General features: G+C 41.9%; 1 protein-coding gene across 1 annotated transcript in view; it reads left to right on the top strand.

The window, feature by feature from the left end:
* The window catches only part of LOC119743470 (cytoplasmic dynein 2 light intermediate chain 1-like), a 54070-nt gene that overhangs the window by 18757 nt on the left and 8739 nt on the right, over positions 1 to 26574 (top strand). The window contains exons 5-6 of the mRNA XM_038219884.1: positions 12108 to 12193; positions 18966 to 19039. Coding sequence (XP_038075812.1) covers positions 12108 to 12193; positions 18966 to 19039 — 160 coding nt within the window. The remainder of the gene's footprint in view (positions 1 to 12107; positions 12194 to 18965; positions 19040 to 26574) is intronic.

The following is a 26574-nucleotide window of genomic DNA, read 5'->3' as shown; positions in this document are numbered from 1 at the left end:
CGCCTCAACCACCGAGGAAGGGATGCTTCGTAGTGACAAGAGTCGCACAACAATTGGTCTGTCAGAGTCGAGTTCGCCGCACATCATACTAGTTACCGCACAACATATAAGTTCGCCGCCCAACTTTGGGTTTAGGGTTCGTTCGCACTACATTGGTTTCGTCATGACGGATCCAGCTCTTTAGGAGCCGACCCGACCAAACCTACCAACTGGTCGGGTCCTCACGCATACTTTTGGAGCTTTTCTAAAGGGAGAGTGCATGTGTGCCCCAGGGGATTAAGATTGTTATCACCACTAATCCTATAATGAGTGTGATAAGAGATCCTGCCTGAACGATTCAGCTTACAATTTTGCAACTAAATACCTTGATATAAATTCATATAAATATCTTATTATTTACGTGTGTGAAATGTTATTTTGTTTTCTTTTTTGAACGGTTAAATTCCATAAAGTAATGACAGAGAACGATTATTACCGCTGGTCGTGATGTCCATGTGGTCATATTGAAAGTAGTTCCAACACTCACCCAGCCAGCTGTGTTGTCCACAGGAGGTTGTTTATTTAAGTGATTAGGGGGATTATCTTGCTGGACATGGGTGAAGTGTGGTTACTCAAGGACTCCCCACTGGGGTTGAAAAGTATGTGTGAATCCATCTAGGTTTTCTAAAGGGCTGTTCACGTAATGTGGTTCGCCGCACTGCCGAAAGTGAGGAAAACCTCCGGTATTTATAGGCAGTAGAAGTCTCGGGATTAAATAATGCATGAGCACTGATTTAGGAATTAACCAATAGTAAACTTCCATGGATCACATGACTAGTCACATATATGGTTTACTAAGAGTGCCTAGTGCAAAAGACTAGAAACTTGTGCATTTACATAAGGGAAAACATGGAGAGAGAAGTGTGCAAATACAGAGAGAGATGTGTGCAAACAGTGAGATCAGAGTGCAAAAGTGTTTACACAACATCTCAAGCAACCTTGATGGAGTGAGTGACAAGCTAAAAGGTTACTGTGTCACAGGTTATTTACATCACAGGATGTATTACCACGCCCCGTTACGCGACCACGCAAGGGTAACATTCCATTCCCTCGAGCTAAGTACGGGACTGGAAAACTGGACCGTGAACTCCCGTTAGTGTTCATGGGTAACACATGGGGGAGAGAAACACTCCGTGCCGCTGAGCAGTCTCTCGGAGAACGCCAAAGCACACATGCTATGGGGAAAGGAACTTAGCTCGCTGTGGCGAAGGGAGGTGTGGTCAGTCGCGCACATGTGCCTTGCTACATGAATAATGAATGCAGTAGCGCGCGTGGTATTGCATCATGCGCTGTGCTTGGTAAGAGACCCTGGGAATAAAAGTGCAAGTTGGCAATTTACGATAATTAGGTAAAATAAGGGAACAGCAAAAGACAACAATAAGATTGTGTACTTCATGGACAGAGGGCGCTAGATTTCCATAATCAAGCATTCTGGGTTCGTAACAATATTTGTAATGGGTGGATTGTGTGATATATATATAGTATAGTGGCTACTAATTTACGCATATTTACATACATTTGTATTGAGTTTCAGCTCATGTCTATAGTGGCGTTCAAAATCAAGTCGCTCTTCAGTTGTTCTTAGGCCCCATGGACTAATTACGATTTGCGTGTGTCCCCATGCGCATGCATGCACATGCGGGCAACCCCGTGCTGCACGGGTCTGCCCTCAATTGCACGGGCCCTTGCGTGCCTTTGCGTGCAAGTGCGGGCAATTGCGTGCTGATGCGGGTTGGTGAGCACAGGCATGGGTCGCTTACCCTAATCCCTAGATTAACGCTGACAAACGAAATTGGGTAGCCGGCCAAGGCGGCACCAGACAAAGAGGTTGTGATGAAAGGACTGGAGTCCTTTTCCTTTTTCTTCAGACCATGCTGTTGCATGATGTGAGCCAGATTCACGTCAAAAACCTTCTTTGGCGAGCTAAAATCTGAAGGCCCCTATCTGAACAGCACACCCACTGGAGTGAAGTGCTGCGTAGCTGCTTTTGAAGCTGTTTGAGCTAAGATTTGAAGACGTAGGGGTGAAAATTTTTAAGCATTTCTTTCGATACATTTTGTACCGAAATTGTAAACAAACTGTGGGTACATGTACTTGTATTGTACGTATAATGTGTACGCTGTAGCATGCAAACTTTAATACACAGCGTCTGCTATTCTATTTCATTGTACAGGGTTTTTATATTCTATTGAAATATTGTAACTCAACTGAGCTTTATCACTCATCAATAAATCAACCAAATCAACTAATGACAGAAACCGATGAGAAGTTCTGATGATCGTCCATGCTTAGTGATTGCCTCCCAGCCTCCTTAACTGGTGAACGAGTCTCCCCCTTTGATTAAGACAGCAGGGCCGACCACTACAATTTATTACCTTATTGTGGAATCAAAAATATTGCAGCGACGTAGCTTTCGATGTCATCGTGACATCTTCATTCAGTGTAGTGAATGAATGAAGATGTTGCGATGACATCAAAAGCTACATTGCTGCAAAATTTTAGATTCCAAAATAAGGTATTAAATATTTCTTAACATAATGGAATCCAATATCAGTGCACATGCTGCTACTAAATGAATAATTGGAATGCAAATTTACATCTAGATACATTTGTATCATCATATTTTGAGCTTTATGGAGGGATTAATAGAATGAGAACATTAAATTCTTGTGGTTATGATGAATTTACACCTCTACAAAGTCGATGGAGGAGCCTCTACGTGAGTTTTACACACAGTTGTGTTCTAGCAAAAGAAAATATGAGTAGGCAAGTTTGAGCTAGAGATTTGAGTGGTCAGGGACTTTCTCGTAGGATAGGGTTGTTTATAGGATGGAATGTGTGGTCGAAAGGTGTAAATTTGTAATCCCCCTCCCCTAATCACTGACCTAATTTATGATCATCAATACTCTGTGTTGTCTAACCCACAACATCCTGCTTACTGGTACAGAGGCCTCTTGCAGTGCAGATAAAGGGTTGTGGACATCATTTACATGTAATTGGTTATAGACAGTAACATCACAGTGGCCACTGTGGGTCAGTGCACAAGGAGAAATTTGTAAGAGACAGGCATTTACCATAAGATACAATAGCAGTTGGAGCTGTGTGCATTTGTTTTGATTCTTGATCAATCTATGCATGGACTAAACTGGAATGGTATGAAAGGGAGAAAAAGAACTTCTCTTGACACAACTACAGTAGGTACAACTAGGGCCAAGTTCGGGCAAGGACCATTAGTCGACTAGTGGTTGATTTGTGACGTACCTTACGCCTGCGCACTAATAGCAAAGTGCGAACGTCTCTAGTCGAACGCTGGTCAAAATGTCATTGCAAAACGTCTGGATCCTGGCTCCCTGCTGTACGTTATGAACGCGCGCGGCTATGGTTACCAGCGAAGCAACCAACCCCAGTAGGTTGGTTCTAAATAGTCGACTAGCGTAGTTAACCATCGTCGACTAGACAGAGTTCGGGCAAGCGTTAGTCGACCAATGGTTAACTATAGTCCTTGCGCGAACTTGCCCCTTATCAGCATTTGGGCAATTCCATGGTTTGATGGACATGGCTTAGAATTTTTTTTTTTTAATTTTAACCCTCTTTCACATTTTTATTACAGATTATACATTCAAGTGTATGAAATTAACAAAGAAAAGCCAATTTTATCAAACATGTTTTTTTTTTTTAGAAATCTTGTCCTAAAGTAAAAAAAAAAATAATAATAATTGTATACAAAGAACTCTAAAAATGTGGTAAAGTTTTAACCAGAATTGCTTTTAACACAATAGAGATTTCAATCATATTCTTATTTCTAGCATGTATTATAGTCTTAATCTCTGAAACATTATGTCAATTCACATCCTTCATTCATTTTTCATTTTAAAAAGGAGCATTTCATACCTTTTCTGGGTCAATGTAACCAAAAAGATATAAAAGTTTGTTTTCAACAATATCTCTAATGAATTAAATTTTGGTCTTTAAGATTTTCCTCCTTCGCATTAATATAGATATATTGGTGTTTTGTTGATACTAATACACACATTTTAGAATCAACTAAGGTTGGTAACATGAGTAACTGTTGTAATGTGATTAGCCAAAAATGTAACGTGAGTAACCAATGTTTATCCCACGTCGCCCAAACTATACCTAAACTGACTTTTGTTTCATTAAACTTTTGTTCTTAAACCAAAGAATCTCAAGCATCAAAGATTCTTTAAGACAATATAAGTTTGCGGTAGCACCATGTGAATAAATCTCTTTTGTGAGTATGTGTGGTTCTGAAAAGAACCGGAAGGACTGAACGTTTCAAACAGTATGCTCTGCCCATCAGGAGAATGAGGGATTCAGCGGTCGATGCTAGTGAGTAGTTCTGCTTGGCTCCAGTTGATCGGGTGGTACCCCCGACGCATCAGAGAAGCCATCGAGATCATCAAGCATAACACTGTTCCCCAAGACATCGGTTTCATCATCAACGACATCTGGCGCCCCATCCTCAAGTCCAAGTCCGATGGGTCTTCTATACCCTAGGACAACTTAGGTTCAGTTCTCGCCTATGGGTAACCTATACCCTGAGCTCCTTCCCCTTTGCCCCCTCACTGTGTACTGACACGCTCCAGTGATCATCCAGCATCCTTCAGTCAACTTGCATCCTTCTCAGCTTCACCGGTTTGAGCTTCACCAGTTTGCATCCTTCTCACGCCTCACCGCACCCATCCTTATAACATCGCATCATCGTTGGAATCCCTCTACTGTTTTTTACTGTTCTGTAATGCAGAAGTATTGCTTATGGCACAAAGGGCACTAGTTTGCCGAACGTGCCATTACATCACATCAACAGGAATCCCTCATTCTCCTGACGACAGGCAGAGCATACTGTTCGAAACGTTGAGTCCCTCCGGTTTTTTTCAGAACCACACATACTCACAAAAGAGATTTATTCACATGGTGCTACCGCAAACTTATCTTGTCTTAGTATCTTTCCACCATGCAAATCTTCAAATTTCAAGATACTTTAAGCATATTTTATGCTGTTTATGGTGCAAATTGGTCCTTGAGACAGCTTTAACAGGGGTTTTCCTTAACTTTTTCCTGTACTGGCCGGCCGGGCCAGTAAACCAGAGTTTTCACTGGCCCGCAACCTTTTTCACTAGCCCACATGTTTTAATAGTAACTTTCAATCAAATCACCATAAGCATTTTTGATAACATTTTTGATAATAAATTATGCAATATGAATACAATCGGCAATTATCTTAATCATGTACATAATATTGCATGTAGTTCCTTTTTAAGTGATGTCAATGTTTCTTTAATCGTCCATGCTTTAACATAGAGCAAGGCTTTAATTAACAGGAATCAAATAGGGGGAGAAGTTATAATCAAAATTTATGCAGTGTGCTTCGTTCCGAACTTAAGCCTTTTAGGTGTTCTATTTCCGACATGTTTTGATAAAACACGAACTAAAAAAGTGTATCTTGAGGAACAAGAAAACATTGCACACAGTCGTGGTATTAATGGGAGTTTACCAAGTTAGTAACTGAACTGTTTTAACTTGTTTGAAAATGAGTGAGAAGGCCAGTATTTAAAAAAAAAAATCTCTTGCGCGCTCCATGCATTTCTAGCGAAGAATGGTGCAATCAGCGTGCCTAGCCAAGAAGCGCTGCGGGCGGGCGACCCACGAACTTACGCTGGTCACGTCAATCCATAACGTTTTCCGGAGCACGGTCCACTTTACATTCACTAGTCTTTACATTCAAAATAGGCCCCTCGAATCTCATATTGTCCTCATCTTTTCGGTATATTCGTTTGATAGTGTTCAAGAAATCATCCAAGAATCCGTTCGGGCACAAGTTTTGGCAGTGAAACTGTCATGAAAGTTTTCTCCTCACCACGTTGTATGATACGAATACGATGTTAACGTACGTACGTCCGTACCATGTGGACTGCAGACGAAGTAAATCACGTGCGCTGCATGTGTGCACAATGTGTAATGGCAAATACACGTTGATTCGCCTCATGTTTGTCGTTGGGATTTCAATGCACAGCGCACTGCGAATATACATGGAGTGATACGAATTCGAACTACCGATGTTTTTATTTTGGTCGGCGTGGCAAAAGTATTCATGTGTTGTATCACCCTTAACTTTTTATTTTGATTGATTAAAAAATACTGTAGGGAAAACTTCGTTAGTTTATTTTTTTTAAACAGTTTTTTGACTCGACTGTCGGACTACTGAGAGGAGGGTTTTGACTCGCCTGCCGCTGTTTTCACTCGCATTTGGCGAGCGGGCGACCGCTAAGGAAAAACCCTGATTAATTTAATACATAGCATGAAGTCAATAAATTTAATTGAATTCAAGTAAAGTATTTTTATCACATTTTTATGTAATAAGGCAGACACCTGTGCTATCCTACATAGAAATTAAAAATTAAGTTTATTTTGAAAAAAAAAATTGATTTGGGCTCTTAACACTTAAGTGGTATGCCCTGGAACTTTTTTTTTTGATGGCCTTTTCCACGGACCCTTTATTGTGTGCTATAATAGTCTTGGTTCAAGACCGGCTTTGGATTATTTTTGTCTGTGCAGTTGGTATAGCACACGCTGGCAAGCAAATTACATCAGCGGTAGAGGGCGCTATGGGCTCCGTGCATCAGCAAAAGAGGGCGCATTTTTACCTCTTTTGAGAGCTCCGTGGACAGGACACACAGCGTGCGCGTACTGTACTGTGGTTTGTACGCGAAGTACGCACGACTTCCTGAATATGCAAAAGCTATAGCCACTGTGTCTTCGCGTGAGCGTCAGGCGTCGTCAGTGCAGGAATACGTTCGAATTCAACTTGTGATGGTCTCAGAAACTAATCCCCGCCTCCATTAACTTTGGATACATATGAAATACACAGTGGATTGATTGAAATACGCAGTGGATTGACATCGACCCATATATGAACACGGAGCACAGCCTGAGATCGAAAGTGTTTGATTTTTCCGGAGGGAGGAAAACCGGAGGGCCCGGAGAAAAACCCTCTTGGCACAGGAGAGAACCAACGCACAACTCTACTCACATGCGATCCGCGGCCAGGATTCGGACTCTGGTCACCCTGGTGAGAGGCGAGCACTTTACGCACAAGCCACCCATGTGCAGTGGAGCTAAATAAACGAACAGTTTCAGGAAAAGTTTCGTGCAAGAGCTGGAAAGTTGAACTTTGACATGTCACAGGCTGCAGAGAATCAACTGTCTATGTAGCCGTAGCTCTGGAATATACCACATGCTCATATACCTCATACCACATGCTCGTTACTATATAGAATTATGCTGGACGGCCCTATATATGCAATAGTGTAATGTTTAAAACTACCACATCGATCGAGTCACTGTTATAGTGTCATGGATACTACATTGATTACAAATCCAATGGCGTGAGTTAACGGCTCAGTGAGTCGGTTACTTGGGCCAGGCTCGAGAAAGTGCGAGAAGTCACATGAGAGGTAAATCGAATGCTGTAGCGCTTGCACGAGTAAGCGCGGGGGAAGTAATCCAACGCACTCAAGGTAAAGTTATTCGGGAATTCAAGTTTTGACCCGCCAAAAATGATGTCCTTGCAATATCTGATACCTTCCACTGACGCAACAGAAAAGACTCTGACAAAAACCCTACCCATATACATTTATTTGAATTTAGCCACAAAAAGTGCTGAGTCAGCACTTTTTAAATGCCATTATGTTGTCTGATTCCCTGAAAAAAAAGATTACTATGTCACTTTTGTAAACTTTAACCTTATAAGTATCTGAAGACAGGCATGCAGGCAAATGTTGATTTCTAATTGACATCAAAGGGACAAGCAAGTTAACAGTTGGGGCCACATTTTGTAATATATCAGTACATTCCTTATAAAAATGTGCATTGTGTCTATTATGTGCATTTTCAGGCGTTAAAGGTGGTACATACCAGTAAGCAATGTTGCGGTAACACCATATTGGAAAAATAAAGTATACATTGAGGGACATCTGCTGAAAGAAATATACGCACTCACTGGGGGGGGGGGGGGGGGCAGGCAATACCCCCTGCCCAAAAATTATCAGATCGCCACCCATGGGAAAAAAAAAAACCCAACTTTTTAGCCCAGCAATGTTGCAATGTTAAACAGGTTCAACTGTTAACATTATGAAAAAAAAAAAGATTACGAACTGTGAAAAAGATTACAAACTTGGAAAAGTTGCAAAAAGGGTGATATAAACGCAAGGATTTTGTGAAAAATGTATCAGCAAACATTCAAATAGGGTGGGAAATACATAAATTGGACTGAATAAATTATATTATTATTTTACATTTTACATTTTCTGTTGCCATAATTAGAAATTTTGCAATACTAATTGACACTGCCGATGTTATATTATTATGCACATGCTTCCTGTTTGCCCACTACCTGGGGATATTGTTTGGATACCGCAGATTTTTATTCTTTTGTTGACTTTTCCCCATTTATACCTCATTTTCTTGGAGGGGGAGGTCAAGGCCGGATCCAAAATACAATTTTTGAAGAAAAAGTGGGTCGAAACATTTCTGGGGAGAGGGGCAAATATTATTGTTTTTTTGTTGAGTTTTGTGAGTGGTGTACGCAATGACTGCCTTTTTTGTGATGTTACTAAAAAAAAAGTTGGGCATGGCCCCCGTTTTCCCCTTCATCTGCCGATGGGGGAGGTCAGTTTAAAGGGAATATACATCATTTGCTTTTGCTGTAATTTTCAGAAATGGATGGAATTGGGGGGTTGGAAATATATAGCAAATATAGTTACACTGACTTTTTTGAGGTTTTGGGTTCGAAAATGCTATAAAAACCAAGAAAAACGATCATTTTCCTGTAGTCTGGTTCCCTGACTCCATATAAGAAGAAACAGAGCAGTTCACATACATTGGGGAATTGTAAGGTCAGGGAACCAGTCTAGCTGGCTCGTACCCGTTCATAGGTTTGTAATCGATTGCAAACAAGTGCGATGGACAATTGGGGCCAGTATTTGAAAAAAAAGCCAGTTGTTTCCAACGCTGATCGGCCGATCAGCGTTGGAAATTGATACAAAAATACCACTTTTCTTGAAAATGACAGTATACCAGGTGCCATGATTTTACAGGATGCTTTACACTGTCATTCACTAACAGTCCAGCAAGGTATTTCAAAATGATTTGGTAGTTTTATTTTGTGATGTTTGCAAATGTTGTATTTTCCCTTTAAGGGGGCCAACCCCTACTAAGCCACTTTTGTCATCATTATTCTCAAAACTACCAGAAATGTCATGTATGTGTGTATAATTCATTGGTTATATTTGCTTATTTTGTTGTGTGGAAGCAATTTCAAAATATTTCTGTTGCTTTCAGACTTTAAGTTGGACCTGTATGACCAACATGCCGGGCTGCACTAACAAGATGTAATTAATGAAACACATGTAAAAACAAATACATTTTTCAATGGTCGGGAAGGTGGTCTTGTGGGGCATGGGGAGGGAGGATCATGGGGGAAAATGTTTTGGCCCCTGGGGCCCCCCCCCCAAGAAAAACAAATAAATTATCCCATTGCGTATAGGCCTATATATATATATATATATTTTTTTTTATCAAATGTACATTGAGCCTACATGTAGTTAATATGCTGGTATTTTCCCTTAATGGTGTTCCGAAAACATATTTCCACCCTTTTGCACATAATAGACAGCAAATGCGCATGTATATTAGGAACGTGCATAGATATCGTTGATAGTCTAGGCCCCCCCCCCCTCCACCCCCTCCAGTTGTTAACCAGCTTGTTCCTCGACACCCACTGAATAACAAGAAATCGCCATTGCTGCCTTTTGCATGCATGTCTGTATACGGATACTTGGGTTAAAGTTTATGAAGATAACCTAGAAATCTTTATTTTTTTTCGCCGAACATTGCATTTTTTGCAACTAAAATCAGTTGATTTTTATTGTTGGGGCAAGGTTTTTGCCAGACCCTTTCCTGCTATGATAGTGGAAGGTCTTAAACATTGCCAGGACATCATTTTTGGCGAGTCAGAACTTGAATTCCCAACAAAATTTACTTTGTGTACATGTACATCTGTAAAAATCAAAAAACAAAAAACAAAAAAACAGTACAGTTCTTGCGGGCAAAGCCAGGCCTGACATCAGCTGACAGGCATTATTAATTGTTTTTAATGAGATATTGAAAGAAAATCCATTGTTTAAGCCTGTTTTGCACCCAAGTATGTTGGCCTCCATACTGCACAAAAAATGAATTACAGAATAGTACTGACTCAGTATGACTCAGCACTTTTTACAGCTCCCTTGGCCGTCAAGGGCCAAATCAGCGATGCTCTAATATCCACATTTGTTGATATGATATTAATCTATCTCTGTACCACATTTGGCAATGTTTTCTCAAAATGGCACAATAGGTTTGCTATGCCACCCACTGTTCAGCCGATTTGAGTGATTTAGGGGTAGGGTAAGCAAAAATGGCCATGGCGAGCCCAATTTTCAAGACAGAAAGCTTATCTACCACTCAAATTAGAGCTTGTGGTCTCAGGCAGTTTTTTAATTACAAAGTAAGTACGTATCGTAAGAATTAGTAGGAGTTTCAAACTCATTTCTGTCCCCAATTAAGGCAAAGTCACAGGATTTGGGGGGTGTAGGCAAAGCAATATACCCCCTGGGTACACGAATGCAGTTATACTTGGTTTCTACCATATTTTTTCTTTTTTATCCATCCCATCAGGATGGTACAAAGTTGCAACAGGTCATGATGGGACCATTTTTGAGAGAGCAGTGGCCTAAAATATGATTTTAGCTGTTTCTCAAAAAATAAGTCCCAAGGTACCCTACAACAGAAAATAATATTAAGATTAATCATACAATTTTGCGATTAAATGGCCTTATCCCAGGGACTAAGTGTGCGAGCACTTTTTTAGCGTGAAAACAGACCAAGCACGATACATTCAAGCCAGAGTCCCTCATTTGCAGCTATCCAAAAAGTAACTGGCCTAATTATTGTTAAGAAACATACTTGGTTGAAAGACAGTGATTTTGAAGAAATCAACAAAAGAAGGCCTTTCCAACGGTGCTTCTTAAGAAGCACCGTAGGAAATTCAAATTAGTAGTTAGTTTTGTTATTAGTCAAAGAGCTCGCAAGCATTGGCACGACACACACGCGCGCATGGTTGCTATAATTCGTCGGATCAGTGCGCGACATCAGCTCAGTGAGAACATGTCTCGGACGCTGAATTCAGGCCCATTTCAATACACGATTCAGCAACTTTTGATATAAAATTGAGATTCTAGAATGTTGTTTTTCTCAAAATATACAGTTAAAGCTGAGCTCAAAATTTATCAGGGTAGTTGTTCAGCACCCTTTTTTACAAAATGCAACAAATTACAAATGATGGACTACACCTTTAATAGTAACCAAAAAAAACATTATGGCATATAATTCTGAGATGGGTTGGACAAAATTTAACGTGAGTAACCGTAACGTGAGTAACCATGTTTTGTGTGGGTTCCAAAAACTTGAAAGATTCTGGAAGATTTGTTTTACTCTTATTGTGTGTGCCCCATGGCATGGTTTTTCATCCATTTAAAAGAAATTTCAAAAGGTTGTTTGTATGACGACACTTTTTGATTAACGCCAGTTGGCTTTTTATGCTTGTCCTAAAATGTGATGTAAGTAACCAATATTGTGTCTCGTGTATCATACTGGTACATAACACATTTTTCTAGATGTCATCTCTAGTGCTTAGATAGGTCTAGGTGCACTCTATCTACCATGAGGATAATAGTTATTAAACCTTTTTCAGTAAGGTAATTACAACCCAAGGAAACTCAAAAGTACATCAAAAACGTAACGTAAGAAACCGTGGAATTGCCCATTTAGTTAATGTGCCACTTGGACAGCATCACTCATTACAAACTAACATTGTCAAACCCTATTATGAAACAAAATAGCTTGCATGCAGGCTTGCCAAAAGCCTCTTGCAAGCTTGTTGCAATATCACCATTTAGTCAGACTCGGTTTGTAATGATTATAATCTTAATTTTTTTCCTTTTCTATTAAAGTTTTGCAGCACTAAACATGAAGGCTTGATGAATCGCACTAAGGCGTATGTTGGACATTTGGTTTTTGGAGCACCCTTGTCAGTTACGTAAGTAATACAATCGTACAATATTTTCCCTTGTAGAAAATCTATATTAAGGGACTGTAATTTCAAGACCAGGCATACCATTATTTTACACAAATAGGTATAGTTATCAGGGATGAGATTTCCCCAGATTATTTTGGATTGTTTTTACTGAGATTTTTGGGGATTCTGGCAAAATGTAGGCCCTGTTTACTATAATGGATGAACTGGTGACAAGTCTGATATGCAAAGCGGTCACGATAGAAATCAATGCAGTGTGTGCAGTGAAGTACTTGAGGACCAGATAATGAAAAATAATGTTCAATGGTTTGTGCACCTTGTGTTTGCATATTGCGTGACATGTACTGCTAGGCCTATGTTTTGTGCAAGTACAGTGCAGTGACGATCCATGAGCCAACCCTATCGGTGTCAATTTTGCTGCGAGGAGACCCATCACTCATCACTGCGAGATTTTGATCAAGGAATTAAGAGAATGGTTGAAGAAGTGGTTGGAATAAAGTGTCATCGTGAGGTGCATTATCGCTGTGACAAAAAAATAACCTCTACAAACAGAACTAGAGGTTGTAGGAACAACCATATGGTGTGGGGCCATTGATTACTGCAAACTTTGCCACACACATCAACTCAAAATGCATGTTTGACTTAGTCAACATGCTGCTAGAGGGCGCTCTAACATATTATGACGTCACCTGTAATATTTTTATAAAGTAAAGCCTAGGCAGACACTCACATCGTTGAAAGCAAGTTCACATCTTTTACCAATTTCAAACTATAAGGCACATCCGGTTTTGACCGGAAGGAAGGGTCACGTGATTTTGCACTTGATACCAAAAATGAAGACCCTGATATATTGTATTGATTGCCATAAAAAACAAAATCAAATCTGTAACAGTTGATTGAGGGGTCGGGCACAACCCGACCACTGATTGGAGTTGTTACGATTAATCTTCTTTGAGTGGTCGGGCACAACCCGACCACTCTTTGGATCTGTTACAATAAATCTTTCTTTCTTTCTTTTTTCCGGACAATACTTCTCCGCAGGTTTTCTCCTAAACGGTATACGGTATGAACTTGTAACTTTCAATATATATCGACCCTCATCCGAAGTGGTGCATATTACTCTGACGTCATGATGACGTCATCGGGTGTCAAATTACAAGCGATTTTAGCTGGAAAAGGGTCAAATTACCTTCACCCATAACTCTTGAACAACATAATCAGTGATGTTTATATTCTGTAATAAGATAGACCATGAATTGATGAACATTTCTTTTTGTGTACGTGAACTCACTTGACCCCTTCTTCCGGGTCAACCGGAAGGTTAAAGTTAGGTGAATTCAAAATGGAGACTTTAGCCTGAAATCAAAACAAACCAAAATTTCTTCCATACAGTTTACGGTATGATCATAAAACCTAGTGTGAATTTGTACCACATTACGAAGATACTATATATTTTGTTACGTCATCATGACGTCATCGGGTATCAAAGTACAAGTGATTTAAGGGCAAATTTTGACGAAATAGTTTGCGCTATATCTTTTGAACTAAATATAGTATCGTGTTTTGTTTTTTTCTGAGGTTGTAGACTATGCTGTGAGAAACAATTCTTGTCCCCAGACCATGGGCGTTGCCAGGATTTTTTTTAAAGGGGGGCAAAACTTTTTTTTGCCAAAAAATGCTTGTATTTCTCAACACATTCTCGATTTATCAGTTTTAGAGCGGGGCAGGGACATTTTGCCCCCCCCCCAACTCATTAAATTTACACCACTTTGTCTTCGCGCCTCTTTTTTTGAGTGGTCGGGCACAACCCGACCACTCTTTGGATCTGTTACGATTAATTGAGTGGTCGGGCACAACCCGACCACTGTCTAGAATTGTTCCGATTAATCTTTCTTTCTTTCTTTCTTTCTTTTTTCCGTACGGCACGTTTCCGCGGGTTTTCTCTTAAACGGTATATGGTATGAACTTATAACTTTCATTATATATCGACCCTCATCCGAAGTGGTGCATATTACTCTGACGTCATGATTACGTCATCAGGTGTCAAATTACAAGTGATTTTATCTGAAAAAGTGACCAATTACTTTCACCTATAACTCTTGAACTAAACAATCAATGATGTTTGTATTCTGTAATCAGATAGACCATTAATCGCTTAACAGTTTTTGTCGTGTACGTAAACTCACTTGACCTTTACTTCCGGGTCTACCGGAAGGTCAAAGTTAGGTGAATTCAAAATGAAGACGTTAGCCTGACATCAAAACAAAAACAGCATTTCTTCCGAACGTTTCACGGTATGATCACAAAACCTTGTGTGAACTTGTACCACGTTACGAAGATGTTATAAATTTTGTTACGTCAGCATGACGTCATCAGGTATCAAATTACAACCGATTTAAGGGCAAATTTTGACAAAATAGTTTGCGTTATATCTTTTGAACTAAATAGAGTATCGTGTTCGTTTTTTCGTGAGGTTGTTTCGTGTATGTCGTGAGAAACATTTCGTGTTCCCGGACGCAAAACCGCTTGACCTTTACTTCCGGTGTTACCGGAAGTGCAATAAAAACTGAATATAACTCAAAAGTGGAAGCATTTTTCTACAGACATATATATTATGAAAGTGTTTAGTGAGGAATGCAAGACGCAAAAAACAGTGTGATGACATCATCATCCGAAAGGGCGCCCCCTATCGGCACTTTAAATAGAGTCTCTCTCAGGGTTCGACCTTAGCGGTGGTCCGCTGGCCAAATGCCAGTTGAATTGCCGGCGGACCAGCTGAAACACCTTGCCAAGTGGTCCGGCTGGCCAGCTGAAAAAAATGTGCGTCAAAAAAATGCTTGTTGTATTTATTTGGTTTCTTACTTACATTCGCTATTTTTTTCAAAATAAACCTCCGTTATTTTTACAAATTCGCTTCGCGATATGACGACTTCGCAATTCGATGTCACGGTGACTATAATCATGTGCGTAATCCAGCCCAATGCGGCAATGACTGGTTCCCGCCGCGCCAATTTACAAGATATAATGATGAAAATGCGGTAACTAGTCTGTGCACGGCTATGCGAGCATGGCTAGGCTATGCATCGTGCAGGCGCCATGCACGTGCTCTGTCAACTGGTCGGATTCGACATCGTAAAAATGCAAAGAAAACACCGATGGAGAAAGAACATTTTTGCAAGTTAATTTTATACAGAATTGATCTAGCTTGTCTGTGTATGTATTTTCTGTGTTCAAGAGTTCATTTTGAGAACGCGCTACTTGTATTTGGAGTGATACATGCCGTGTGTTTCCCGAAATTTTTGACGGTGAAAACGGGTCTGTCGGCCCATGGTGGGCCGCTCGCCACACACGCACGCATCACACACCTCGGAGTTTTGGCCAGCTCCCCACGTCTTGACTAGCGTTGTGGATATGGTGCGAACGACCTGAATTTTCCATATTTTTTTTTAGAAATCCTTACTTTTAGGACCCCTTTCCTATATAAGGTTAAAAGACTCACCAAAACAGCTGACTAAATGACACTCAAAAGTGACATTCTGGTATTTCTTGGCACATTTGAACAGTTGGCAATGACACCTCTTGAATCAGCAGGTTTGATTTTGTAGAAAGAGGGCAGGGTTTTGATTTATGAGGGGGGATGACAAACAGAAAATAGATTTAAAAAGCAAGATGGCGAACTGCAAAAAAAGGTAGGAAAGTCACTTTTTCTTTGAAAGTGCTTTCAAAATTATAACTAACATGAGTTTGTCTGAAGAAAAAAGACTTCTTTAGCCTGCAAAAGTCACTTTGGTACTGGACAGTCATCTGCAAAAGTCAGTTTTGAACAGAACTCGTACAAAATAGAGGTGTCCTAAAAGTAAGGATTACCATTTTTTGGAATTATCGAACGTAAATATATTGACAATAATTAAAGGTAGGTTTTATTCACATTTTTGTCGCCATTTCGTGTATAGCTTTCGTAGTGCAATGAAAATAGTTCAGGCTAATACTTCGCATATAAATAATTGAATACCCCATTCAATCTGCATAAAAAAAATTGGCAAAAAAAAGAAGAATTTCCGACCGACCGACCCTATTTTTGAAAGGCATGTAATCGGAAGCAGAACTATTTTTTTTGGCCTAATTAAGGTAGGTTTTATTCACTTTGTGTGGCCATCATTTTGTGTATAGCTTTCGTATCAAGGGCGGATCAAGGGGGGGGGGGCCAAAGGGGGCCATGGCCCCCCCCCCCCAAAAAACCCCGAAACCAATTTTTTTTTTAAATTTTATGTGACATCGCAATAAAGGCAGGCAATGAGTACACCACCATCTTTTCCTCAAAAAACATTGGTTTAAAGTGGTCAGAAATTGCCTCAGATCGCACCACAGAGCATCTAGAATCCAAAATGTTTTCGGGGCCCTTAAGCGGGCCCCGAACCCCACGCCGTAATTTTTTGGACCCACTTTTTTTGAGGACCACAATTTTTTTGGCCCCCCAAAAAAATGTGTTCTGGATCCGCCCTTGTTGGTAGTACAATAAAAATAAATCGGGCTAAAACTTCGCCTACTCAGGCCTAATTGAATACCCCTTTCAAGCTGCATAAAAAAAATTGGCCAAAAAAACCCCCAAAAATCCGACCGACCAACCCTATTTTTAAAAGGCATGTAATCTGAGGCGGAACTTTAAAAAAATTTGCGGCCTGAGATCATGGAGGAAGAAAATAGACCTCTATTGCTCAGGTGACATGGGTGTTGACTATAGTCTAGTCATGACTTATGTGAAACTGATTAACTGGTGGGTACACGCTGTATAAGACGGACCAGTCAAAAATCTGGCGGACCAGTCAAAATTCTAGCCAACTGGTCCGGCTGGCCAGTCAAAAAAAAAGTTACGGGCAACCCCTGTCTCTTCTTTAATTGTAAAACCAACCGTCCAAATTTTACCAAATTGCCCCTTGACATTCTCTGATTAACCACAGATAACTTGGCAAGGTTTCAAATTGATGACGTCATCAGACCGGAAGTTACTTTAAGGAGAATTTGAAAAAGATCATAGTTTTAATTTAATTCTATCACTTGATCCCTGTCATACCTTCGAAGTCAAAATAATGATATCCATTACAATGTTCACCTTTGGATCTCTAATGCTGTGATGTCATCAAACCGGAAGTTAGGTGTTATCAATACGTCATCAAAGCGGAAGTTAGCTGTTATTAATACAAACAATTATATTTCCCATATTTTCATACGTTATTTTAACTTTGCAATGAAAAATTATCCTCTCCGAACTGTATCAGTATTCACTAACCATTTTTGACTGATGGACGTCATCAAACCAGAAATAACTTTTTGTGCACTTAGAATGTTTACTGAAATTTATCACACCGTTAAAGATACCTTTTTTGAAACATTGATTTTACTTGAAGGGATTGAATTTCGTGATCCTTTTTTCTACATAAACATATATTCCTAACTTAACTGGGCAGTGTATAATGAAAAGGCTGTCCGCCCGACCACTCTGCGTTTGTAACTCAACAAACGCGAAACTCTAGTTTTTTTTTTTTTTTTTCTTCCGTTTTTTTTTTTTTTTTTTTTTTTTTGCTTTTCCAGGGGGGGGGGGCAAGTGCCCCCCCTTGCCCCCCCCCCCCTCGCGATGCCCATGCTCCAGACACCAAACCGCTTGACCTTCACTTCCGGTGTTACCGGAAGTGCAAAAAAATCTGAGTATAACTCAAAAGGGGAAGCATTTTACTACACACATATATATTTTGAAAGTGTTTATTGAGGAATTCCAGACACAAAACAGTGTGATGATGTCATCTTTCGAAAGGGCGCCCCCTATCGGCATATTAAATAGTGTTTGCTTTCTTTAATTTGAAAACCATCTGTTAAAATTTCACAAAACCGCCCCTTGATATTCTTTGATTAACCACAGAAAATTTGGCAAGGTTTCAAATTTATGATGTCATCAGACCAGAAGTTACTTCTATGAGCATTTGAAAACGATAATATTTTAAATGTAATTCTATCATTTGATTCATGTCGTATATCTTTGTAGCCCAAATTAACGATGTGCCTTACAATGTTCACCTTTTGCTTCCAAATACTGTGACGTCATCAAACCGGAAGTTAGGTGTCATGAATACCTACAGTTATATTTTCCATATTTTCATACGTTATTTTACTTCACAACGAACAATTATCCACTCCGAACTTAATCAGTATTCACTTCCCATTTTTGAAAAATGACGTCATGAAGCCAGAAATAACTTGTATGTGTAGGCCTACATAGAATGTTACTAAAATTTATCACACCGTTAAAGATGCATTTTTTTTAAACCAAATAATTGATTGTTCTGGAAAGGATTGAATTTTGTGATCCTTTGTTCTTACATAAATTTATTCATAACTCAACTCTGTAGTGTTTAATGAACAAATAACCTGCCTGACCACTCTGCGTTTGTAACAACAAACGCGAACCTCTAGGTTTGTTTTGTTTTTTGCACTAAACAGACTTTTCTCAAACACTGGCTAGGCCTATTATTGGAGTTATCTCACTTTGAATTCCACCAATGGGGTGAAGAATATGTGTATTGGAGTTTCCTTTGTTAGGAGATTTTTTTTTTGCCGACTCCCATTACGTTGGTATATAGCTGTTCCCGTGGGACTTGATCCTGTCTGAAGCATACCAACAGTGTGAGATGCTTACCATTGGCTGCCCGATTGACACAACTGCCTGCAGCTACACTTAACCATCAAAACTATATCACCTATTTACATGTATTTATTGTTGCAGCTCCAAAATGTTAAATTTTGACCATGGAAAACCGCTGATGATTCCGTTTGGCATGGATTCTTTGGAACAAATCGGTAAGTACAAACTGTGTATTTTTTCCACTGCTGTTTACTTACTAAACATTACTAAATGTTTCTTTTTGCTATTTTGTTTCATTCTGGCATGTTTCTGCTGCTGCTGTTGTCGCTGCTAAACATTGCTGCCATTGGTTCTTGGTTCTTGGTTGGTTTTTCTCCTAAATACTCCACGTGGGAGTTTATACAGGAGGCCAGAAATACCAGGGCAAACCCCTTCTCTTAGGTGAGGCGTCATAAATAAATTAACCGTTCGCACGCGTGCGCAGACGTTCCTTCCCGTTCTGAACGGCCCCCGTTCCTTCCCGTGCCGAACGGCTTTTAGAACGCGTTCCGTAGATCGTGCTTGGGCAAGATTCACTGAGGGGGTATTGTTATGTTAATCAACCGTTCCTTTGCGTGCGAGAACGGGAGCAGCACAACAAAGATGCGAAGAACAACTATGTGTATATACTTGTACAGAAAAAAAATCCGTTTTGGTTTGGAATTTAAATCAGATTTGGAATTTGAAAACCCGATATCGGGGCAAGCATTAAATAAAAAAAACATTTCAGAGTTTAGACAGCACGAGCAGGTATGAGGAGTTTGATATGATTTGTGCAAAGTGAAACACCAGCGTGATTCGAATAACAATGTGGTCGGCGTGCGTAAAATGCACAGTACTTTCCACTCATAGTCCACCCATGGTCCACCCAAGCCCCCTGCGTGCTCTGTCGAGGTTGGTCCGCTACAAACACAAGCATTTAATTCTCAATATATATTCGCGACTTCGGAAAATGTCTTTCTGGAAAAAAAGTTCTGATTGTTTTCAATGCTGTTGGTGACATGTTGATGCTGCCGAAGTTCCGACGTACTATGCATGCACCTTCTGTCATTATCATTATACGGCGGTACGGCCGGTGGGAACCATGCCATTTTGTACTGACCATGCTACACTACTGCATGGCCATGCGCGATTGCGAGTACAATGTACATGTACATGCCCGTGTATATGCATGGCGGCCTGTCAGCACGCCGGCGAACACAATCATGTACATGTATATGTAGGCCTATACACAGTGCAGTTAAATAATTGTGAGGGTCTATTACTTATTAGTATTAGATTTCAGTTTTGTTTGATATTATTTTAATTTTTTTTGACGTACAAAGGCCACGCAGCGAAACATTTCAAGAAAATGATACATGAAACAGCCGTTTTGCACGACTTGGGACTTCCTCCTGAGCACGCAATTCCCATGTTTTATAAACAGTCAGCCCCCGGGCTAGCATTGCATACCACATAGCATGTAAATGCAAGAGGCATGAGAGGGGTTACATGACGTACAGCAGGGGGCCCGTTCGCACGCGGGAGGACGGTGCAGCGCATGAACCTCGCACCTTGCACGACGATGATCAGTTGGTGGCAGGAATTACTGAGACTTCAACAAGAGACAACCATGCCTGACCTTTTAAGATATTCCTGGGCAATTTAAAAGCCAGAAACCTGGGCGTAATTCGTTAAATTTTACCACGGAATCTACTGAAAAACGCGTTTGCAGTTCAGAAATGAAAACAGACGAAGAAGATAAAGTCGTTTTAAAATACAAATTGAGAAAACCAGACATACTACACTAGATGGTATCCAACCCAAAAAATAATTGAGACGTTTAACACTTATTTTATGTAAAACGAAGTGCGAGTATTCTTCTTTTTTTGGGGGGTACAAGCACGGAAATGTAAATTAGCAGGTACGGTACTGCATATAATGTTCACAAAAACAAGTTTAAACATTGTAAGAAGTTTGCTGACTGATGTATAAACTGGCCTTGTACACACGATCAGCGAATTATAAATCGAATATTCAAGGTTTTTACATACTGATAGTAAAGTTTGCAAAGGACTGCTTTCCCCGTTCAAGGTGCCCGTATTTTTATACGTCCCCCCTGTACTGTACGGGCTAGCCTGTAGCGACGAGAAAGTTTGTCGGATACTTTTTAGTGCCGATGAGCTCTTCGTGTGTGCACAGACCGTGACTGGCCTTTTGTTGTATAAGAACGCGTTCGGAACGGGATGCCGTGAGCACGCGTGCGAACGGGAGGTAGATGTAACAAAAGGCCCCGTTCCTAGCGTGCGCACGCATTCGAATGGTTAATTTATTTATGACGCCTCGCCTTAGCGATAAGTGTTTACTGGGTTCTTTTACGTGCATTTATACAACACACGGGACCTACTGCTTAACGTCCCATCCGAATGACAAAGCAATAATGGTTAAGTGCCTTGCTTAAGAGCACAAGTGTCCGCTGGCGGGCTCGAACCCACGTCACTGTTGCCTCTGAAACACCAGAACGTGAGTCCGGTGTTCTTAACCGCTAGGCCATCACATTGCACCTATATATAGCAGCTGTAATTATTGTGGGCAATGTACGATTTAAGTCCAACTTTGAAGCCTCTTATTTTAGTCATTTAAAAAAAAACACAAAGGAAAACTGACTAGGTGGATTATATAAATCTAAAAATTAATGTGGCCTGACGTTGCGAACTTAGCAAGTTCTTCTTCAGAGGCTAAAACAGAAAGGACAGAGGTACATATATTAACATGGGGGTGCACACAAACATGCAGGGCTGAAAGAAGAAACACAAAAGGAGGATTAGGTGGGAAAGGTGTGGAAAGATGCAGGGGAGGGTGGATGAGGAAACAAAGAAACAAAGGGAGATGGCAAACCACAAGGGGTCTGGTATAAACAGGGGAGGGACCAGAAAGGGGAAGGATCAAAGGTCACAGGGAGTGGGAATGGACAAAAGAGTGTGAGAGTGAAGGGGGATGATGCGGGGGGGGGGGGGGGGGGGGGGGGGGGGGGGGTATGGAGGTGGAAAGGGATGAAAGATGGGGGAAGATGGGTATACACAAACAAGGAAGACCAGGTGGATTATCTGTAACAGAAGACAATGGAGGAAGAAAAGGATTAATCATTTCCAAGTTGGATGTTGAGACCATGTGGTTGAATAGTTCGAAGACGATTCATCCACACTTTCTCTCTGCTGAGGCGAACTGAGTCCTTGCGATGGCCAAGAGATTCAATGCCCTGCAAAATCATATCAGAAATGGAGTGGTTATGCAGGTTGAAGTGATGACCAACAGGGGTGTCTAGTTTCTTGGTGTTGACCGTTGACTGGTCGGCATAGAAACGCTTCTTGAGCGTATTCTTAGTCTCACTTACATACTGCACTCCACAGACCCTGCAAGAAATGAGATATATGACATTAGAGGTGTTACAAGTGATGTTACCAATGGTTCTGTGGGTAGTGACAGAAGAGTGGCCAGAAAAGGAGTCAGACTCCTGGATATGAATCTGGCAGACAACACATCTGGAACTGCACTTGAAAGTACCATGCTGGGTGGGAGGGGATGCATCTAAGGATGGGACTTCAGCTCGAACAATCAAGTCCTGTAGATAATGAGGACGCCTGTAAGCCAATGTGGGGCCGTTGGGGATGGCGCGGGCAAGGCGATCTGAAGTATGGAGGATATGATGATTGTCATTAGTGATTTTGCGAAGGGGAGGGAGATTGGGGTGAAACGTGGTAACCAAGGGAATCATGGGTTTGGCCATGGCATCAGGGGCCTTTCCCGTGAGAGCTAGATTTCTAGGGATAGCTTTAGCTCTGGCAATGGCACGATGAACTTGGCAAGAGCTGTGACCCCTGGCCACCAAGTTGTTCCTCACTATCTGTGTATGGCGGGAGAAATCGGAATCATTAGAACAAATTCTTCTGAGTCTGAGTGCCTGGCTAAACGCAGTGCCTGGCTAAACGCTATGCCAGTTTTGCAGTGCCTGGGGTGACAGCTGGAGGAGTGGAGGTACTGGTGGGTGTCTGTGGGTTTGGAATACAGATCAGTGGTTAGTGAGTTGCCTTGCTTGCAGACGGTGACATCCAGAAAGTGGGTTTGGTGAGCCGAGAACTCCGATGTGAATTCGATGGTTCTGTGGAAGGAATTGATGTGGTTAGTGAAGGTCAAGAGACTGTCCTCATCACTAGTCCAGATGAAAAAAACATCATCAATATATCTCCACCAGATCCAAGGGCGACATGGGGCCGAGGCAAGAATGCGTTCTTCGAGGTCACCCATGAAGAGGCAAGCCATGGAGGGGGCCATGCGAGTGCCCATTGCAGTGCCGTGTACCTGTAGATAGTGTTCACTGATGGGAGGAGTCATGTCCTGCCTTGGCCAGAGCCAAGGAGCAAGCACGAACACCCTCCTCATGTGGGATGTTGGTGTACAGAGATGAGACGTCGAAAGTCCCAATGATGGCTGTGCTGGGAATCTGGTCCTTGATTCCTTCAAGCTTGCGGAGGAAGTCTGGGGTGTCGTGAATGTATGACGAAATCTGTGGGACAAGGGGTTTGAGAAAACTGTCAATGAACAGGGAGATGCGTTCCGTGGGTGAGTCATTACCGGAGATGATGGGTCTACCGGGGTTGCCAGCCTTGTGAATCTTGGGTAGAAGGTAAAATCTGGCAGTCCTACAATCACAGGGAGAAAGAAATTTGTGATCCTTCTTGGACAACTGGTCACGTGATCGCATATCGTCAAGTACCTGTTGTATATCTTGACAGAAAGTGCCTGTGGGGTCAGAGTCAAGGCGGGTATAGTTAGTGCGATTATCCAACTGGCGGTGGGCCTCATTAATGTACTGCTGACGATCCATGATGACCACAGCTGAACCTTTATCTGCTGGCTTGATGATGATGTCGGTGCGAGAGCGCAAGGAGTTGAGAGCCAGGCACTCCTCTCTGGGGAGATTATCATGAGTCCTGTGGGGGAAGTTGTCTGGGTTAGTGACTTGGGAATTGATAACTTGAACGTATGTCTCTATGGCTGGTACACGATTCTTGGAGGGTACCCATGAACTCTTGACTCGAAAAGGCTCTGGCTCACACGGTTCACTGTCCAGGAAAAACTCTTTTTTTCATGTAGGTGGATTATAATTATTTTAAAGTTGAATAAAGAAATTTACTGGAGCGGGATTTGAACATGCAACCACTGGGTTGAAGACGTTGTCATGACGTCACTTCAGATTTTGAATACTATTGACAATATCTATCTACCCACAAACCTGCATCATGATCGGACACTCTCTTATATGCGTTTCAAAACATCTATGGGCAATTCCACTGTCACTCACGTTACATTTAAATGCCATAAGGCTACTTTGACCTCTCACTGCTTCAAAAGTACTTGATCAAGCTGAATCAAACCAGCCATACAACAACCGTGGGGTAAGGGGTACTCAAAAAAAGGAAAGAAAAATTCAATCATTAATTCACTTTTTGAAAACATGTGGTCTACTTCCCTCTACTTACTACTTATGCATATTCCCTATACCGGCAGGTATTTCACGCTAAGAGTTTTATCAGGGGTTTTCCTTAACTTTTTCCTTTACTGGCCGGCCGGGCCAGTAAACCAGAGTTTTCACTGGCCCGCAACCTTTGTCCACTTCGTGTCCTACTTACCTGTTGGACCTACAAATGCATATTTCCTTAACTATGTAAATTAACCGCTAAAGTAAAGATTTGCTATAGCGTGCCACAGCGCCCTCCTGCGCCAGCGCCCACAATAGTCAGAGCCCCCGCCATTATCGTCCTCTTTTCTTTAGCGCTCGTGTCGGTAGGACGTGTTTTTCAATGCTCACAGTAGCATGCACGTTTTTACTGGATTTAATCGCTATTTATTATTAATTTTCTCAAGATTTGCAGTACATTTGTTTCTCGGAAGCACTAGGTGTTTTTCTGGTTACATTTGTTTGTTTTTTAGACGAGTTTTATAAACGTTTTTATTTCGTTTTACGACCTCGTGTTTTTGCGTGTATACATTGTATATTAAAGGATACGTATGTGTTTGTATTTTTTTATCCTTACAGTTTGAAGAAAATCCTACTATAGTTCTGAGACTGTTCTGGATTTTGGGGTCTTTGATAAAATGCCTCCCAAAAATTTCGTGACTTGTGATAAATGTCACAAGATTTTGCCGAATAGCCTAGACGACTCCCATGAATTATGTCCTAAGTGTAGGCCATGTTCTAGAGCTCTTAGGTGTTCCGTTTGCGAGCCATGGGGCTCCGAAATGTGGACGAAGATTGACACCTGGCTAGCGAAATCTACAGACTCGGCAAGAAGTGAAGCTTCGACCACTTCTGGAAAGAAAAAGAAGTCATCGAAGCGGGTAAGTACGGAGCCACTGCGGTCCGTTCCTGGTATTGGTTTTACCGATCCTACCGGACGCGCGACGGGGCTTTCGCGGACTGGAGCCGGGCCGATGGCCGAGGGTTCCAGTGCCGCAAGTCTTTCCCGGGGACAGGTTTCGGGCACGGAAGTGTCGCAGGCCAGTCCCCATAAGGGAAGGAAAGGGACCGGTGGTGGGCGCGATGCGCCGAAAACCACCGGCCCTGACTCGGTTCAAACCGGGGCCAGACGGAAGTCTGCGAGCTCCCGGGCCGATGAGTCGGCAAACCGAGAAAAACATCGGTCTACGTCGGCAATCCCGGCGACCGACACCGGGATTTCCCCGGGAGCAGATTGCTCCGAAGGGGATTCCCCGGATTGTCCTCAGCCACCGGTTGAGGGCGCAAAACCGAAGATACAAAAACCGATCGGCCCATCGCGTTTACGTTCGGCCCCGACCGTTGGTCTGGGGAACCGAGCGGAACTGGGCCCTATCGGTTTGACGGCCGCCGCGTTTAACCCGGCGCCCGGTCAAACCCGGAGCGTGCCGGTGGCACCCGGGGTTCTTTCGGACGTTCCTTCGGGAATTACTGATTTAATGGCTCATCACCGTGGATCGGAACATCGATCACGGCCCAAGAATAAACGGCCGGGCCCATAAATCCCGCCGCCGCCGTTATTCTAGCTCTTCAACGAGCGACAGTGCCAGTACGTCGCCGACTTCTGGCCAGTCATCGAACCACCCACGTCATCGCAAACGCGGGCGGAGAGACAAGACATCGGATTTATTGCTGAAAGGTTTTCAGGCTTTGTCGGCTCAGTTGGCGGCGTTGGCGCCACAACAATTACAAATTTCCCCTCAAGCTGAGGCTGAAGATCGGGAATTTGACCGGGAATCAGGCGGCGCTATTTCTATTCACCCGTCTGATTCATTGCAAGAGTCGGACTCGGACGTCAACCGCGCTACGCGCAGAGACGCCAAGAGACCTTCACCTACTCATTCTACAGCTGTAGATACACACGAGGCAACACCTAAGGGTAACCTCGAGTCCCAGCCGGGTCCATCTTCGATGGATCGGCCATCCGACGTGGATTCTACCGGGAGTCATCCTTATGAGACTACCGATAATAGATTTTGTGAAGTGGTGTGGGATATGGTTCATGTATTAAAGGTTTCCATTCCTGAACAGTCAGAATCTTCACAAGGTACACGGCCTAGTTTTAAGAAACGCACAGGTGTACCAGAGCGGGATTCCCCGAAGTCAACCTTTCCGGAATTCCCGGTGGACAGGGTTTTTTCTAACCGTCTTAAAACAATAGCTGGTCAGAAAAAT

The sequence above is a fragment of the Patiria miniata genome, unplaced genomic scaffold, assembly GCF_015706575.1.
Source record: "Patiria miniata isolate m_02_andy unplaced genomic scaffold, ASM1570657v1 HiC_scaffold_11, whole genome shotgun sequence".
Taxonomy (NCBI): domain Eukaryota; kingdom Metazoa; phylum Echinodermata; class Asteroidea; order Valvatida; family Asterinidae; genus Patiria; species Patiria miniata.
Note: the sequence above shows the minus strand (reverse complement) of the source record. Positions and strands in the feature narration are given on the sequence as shown.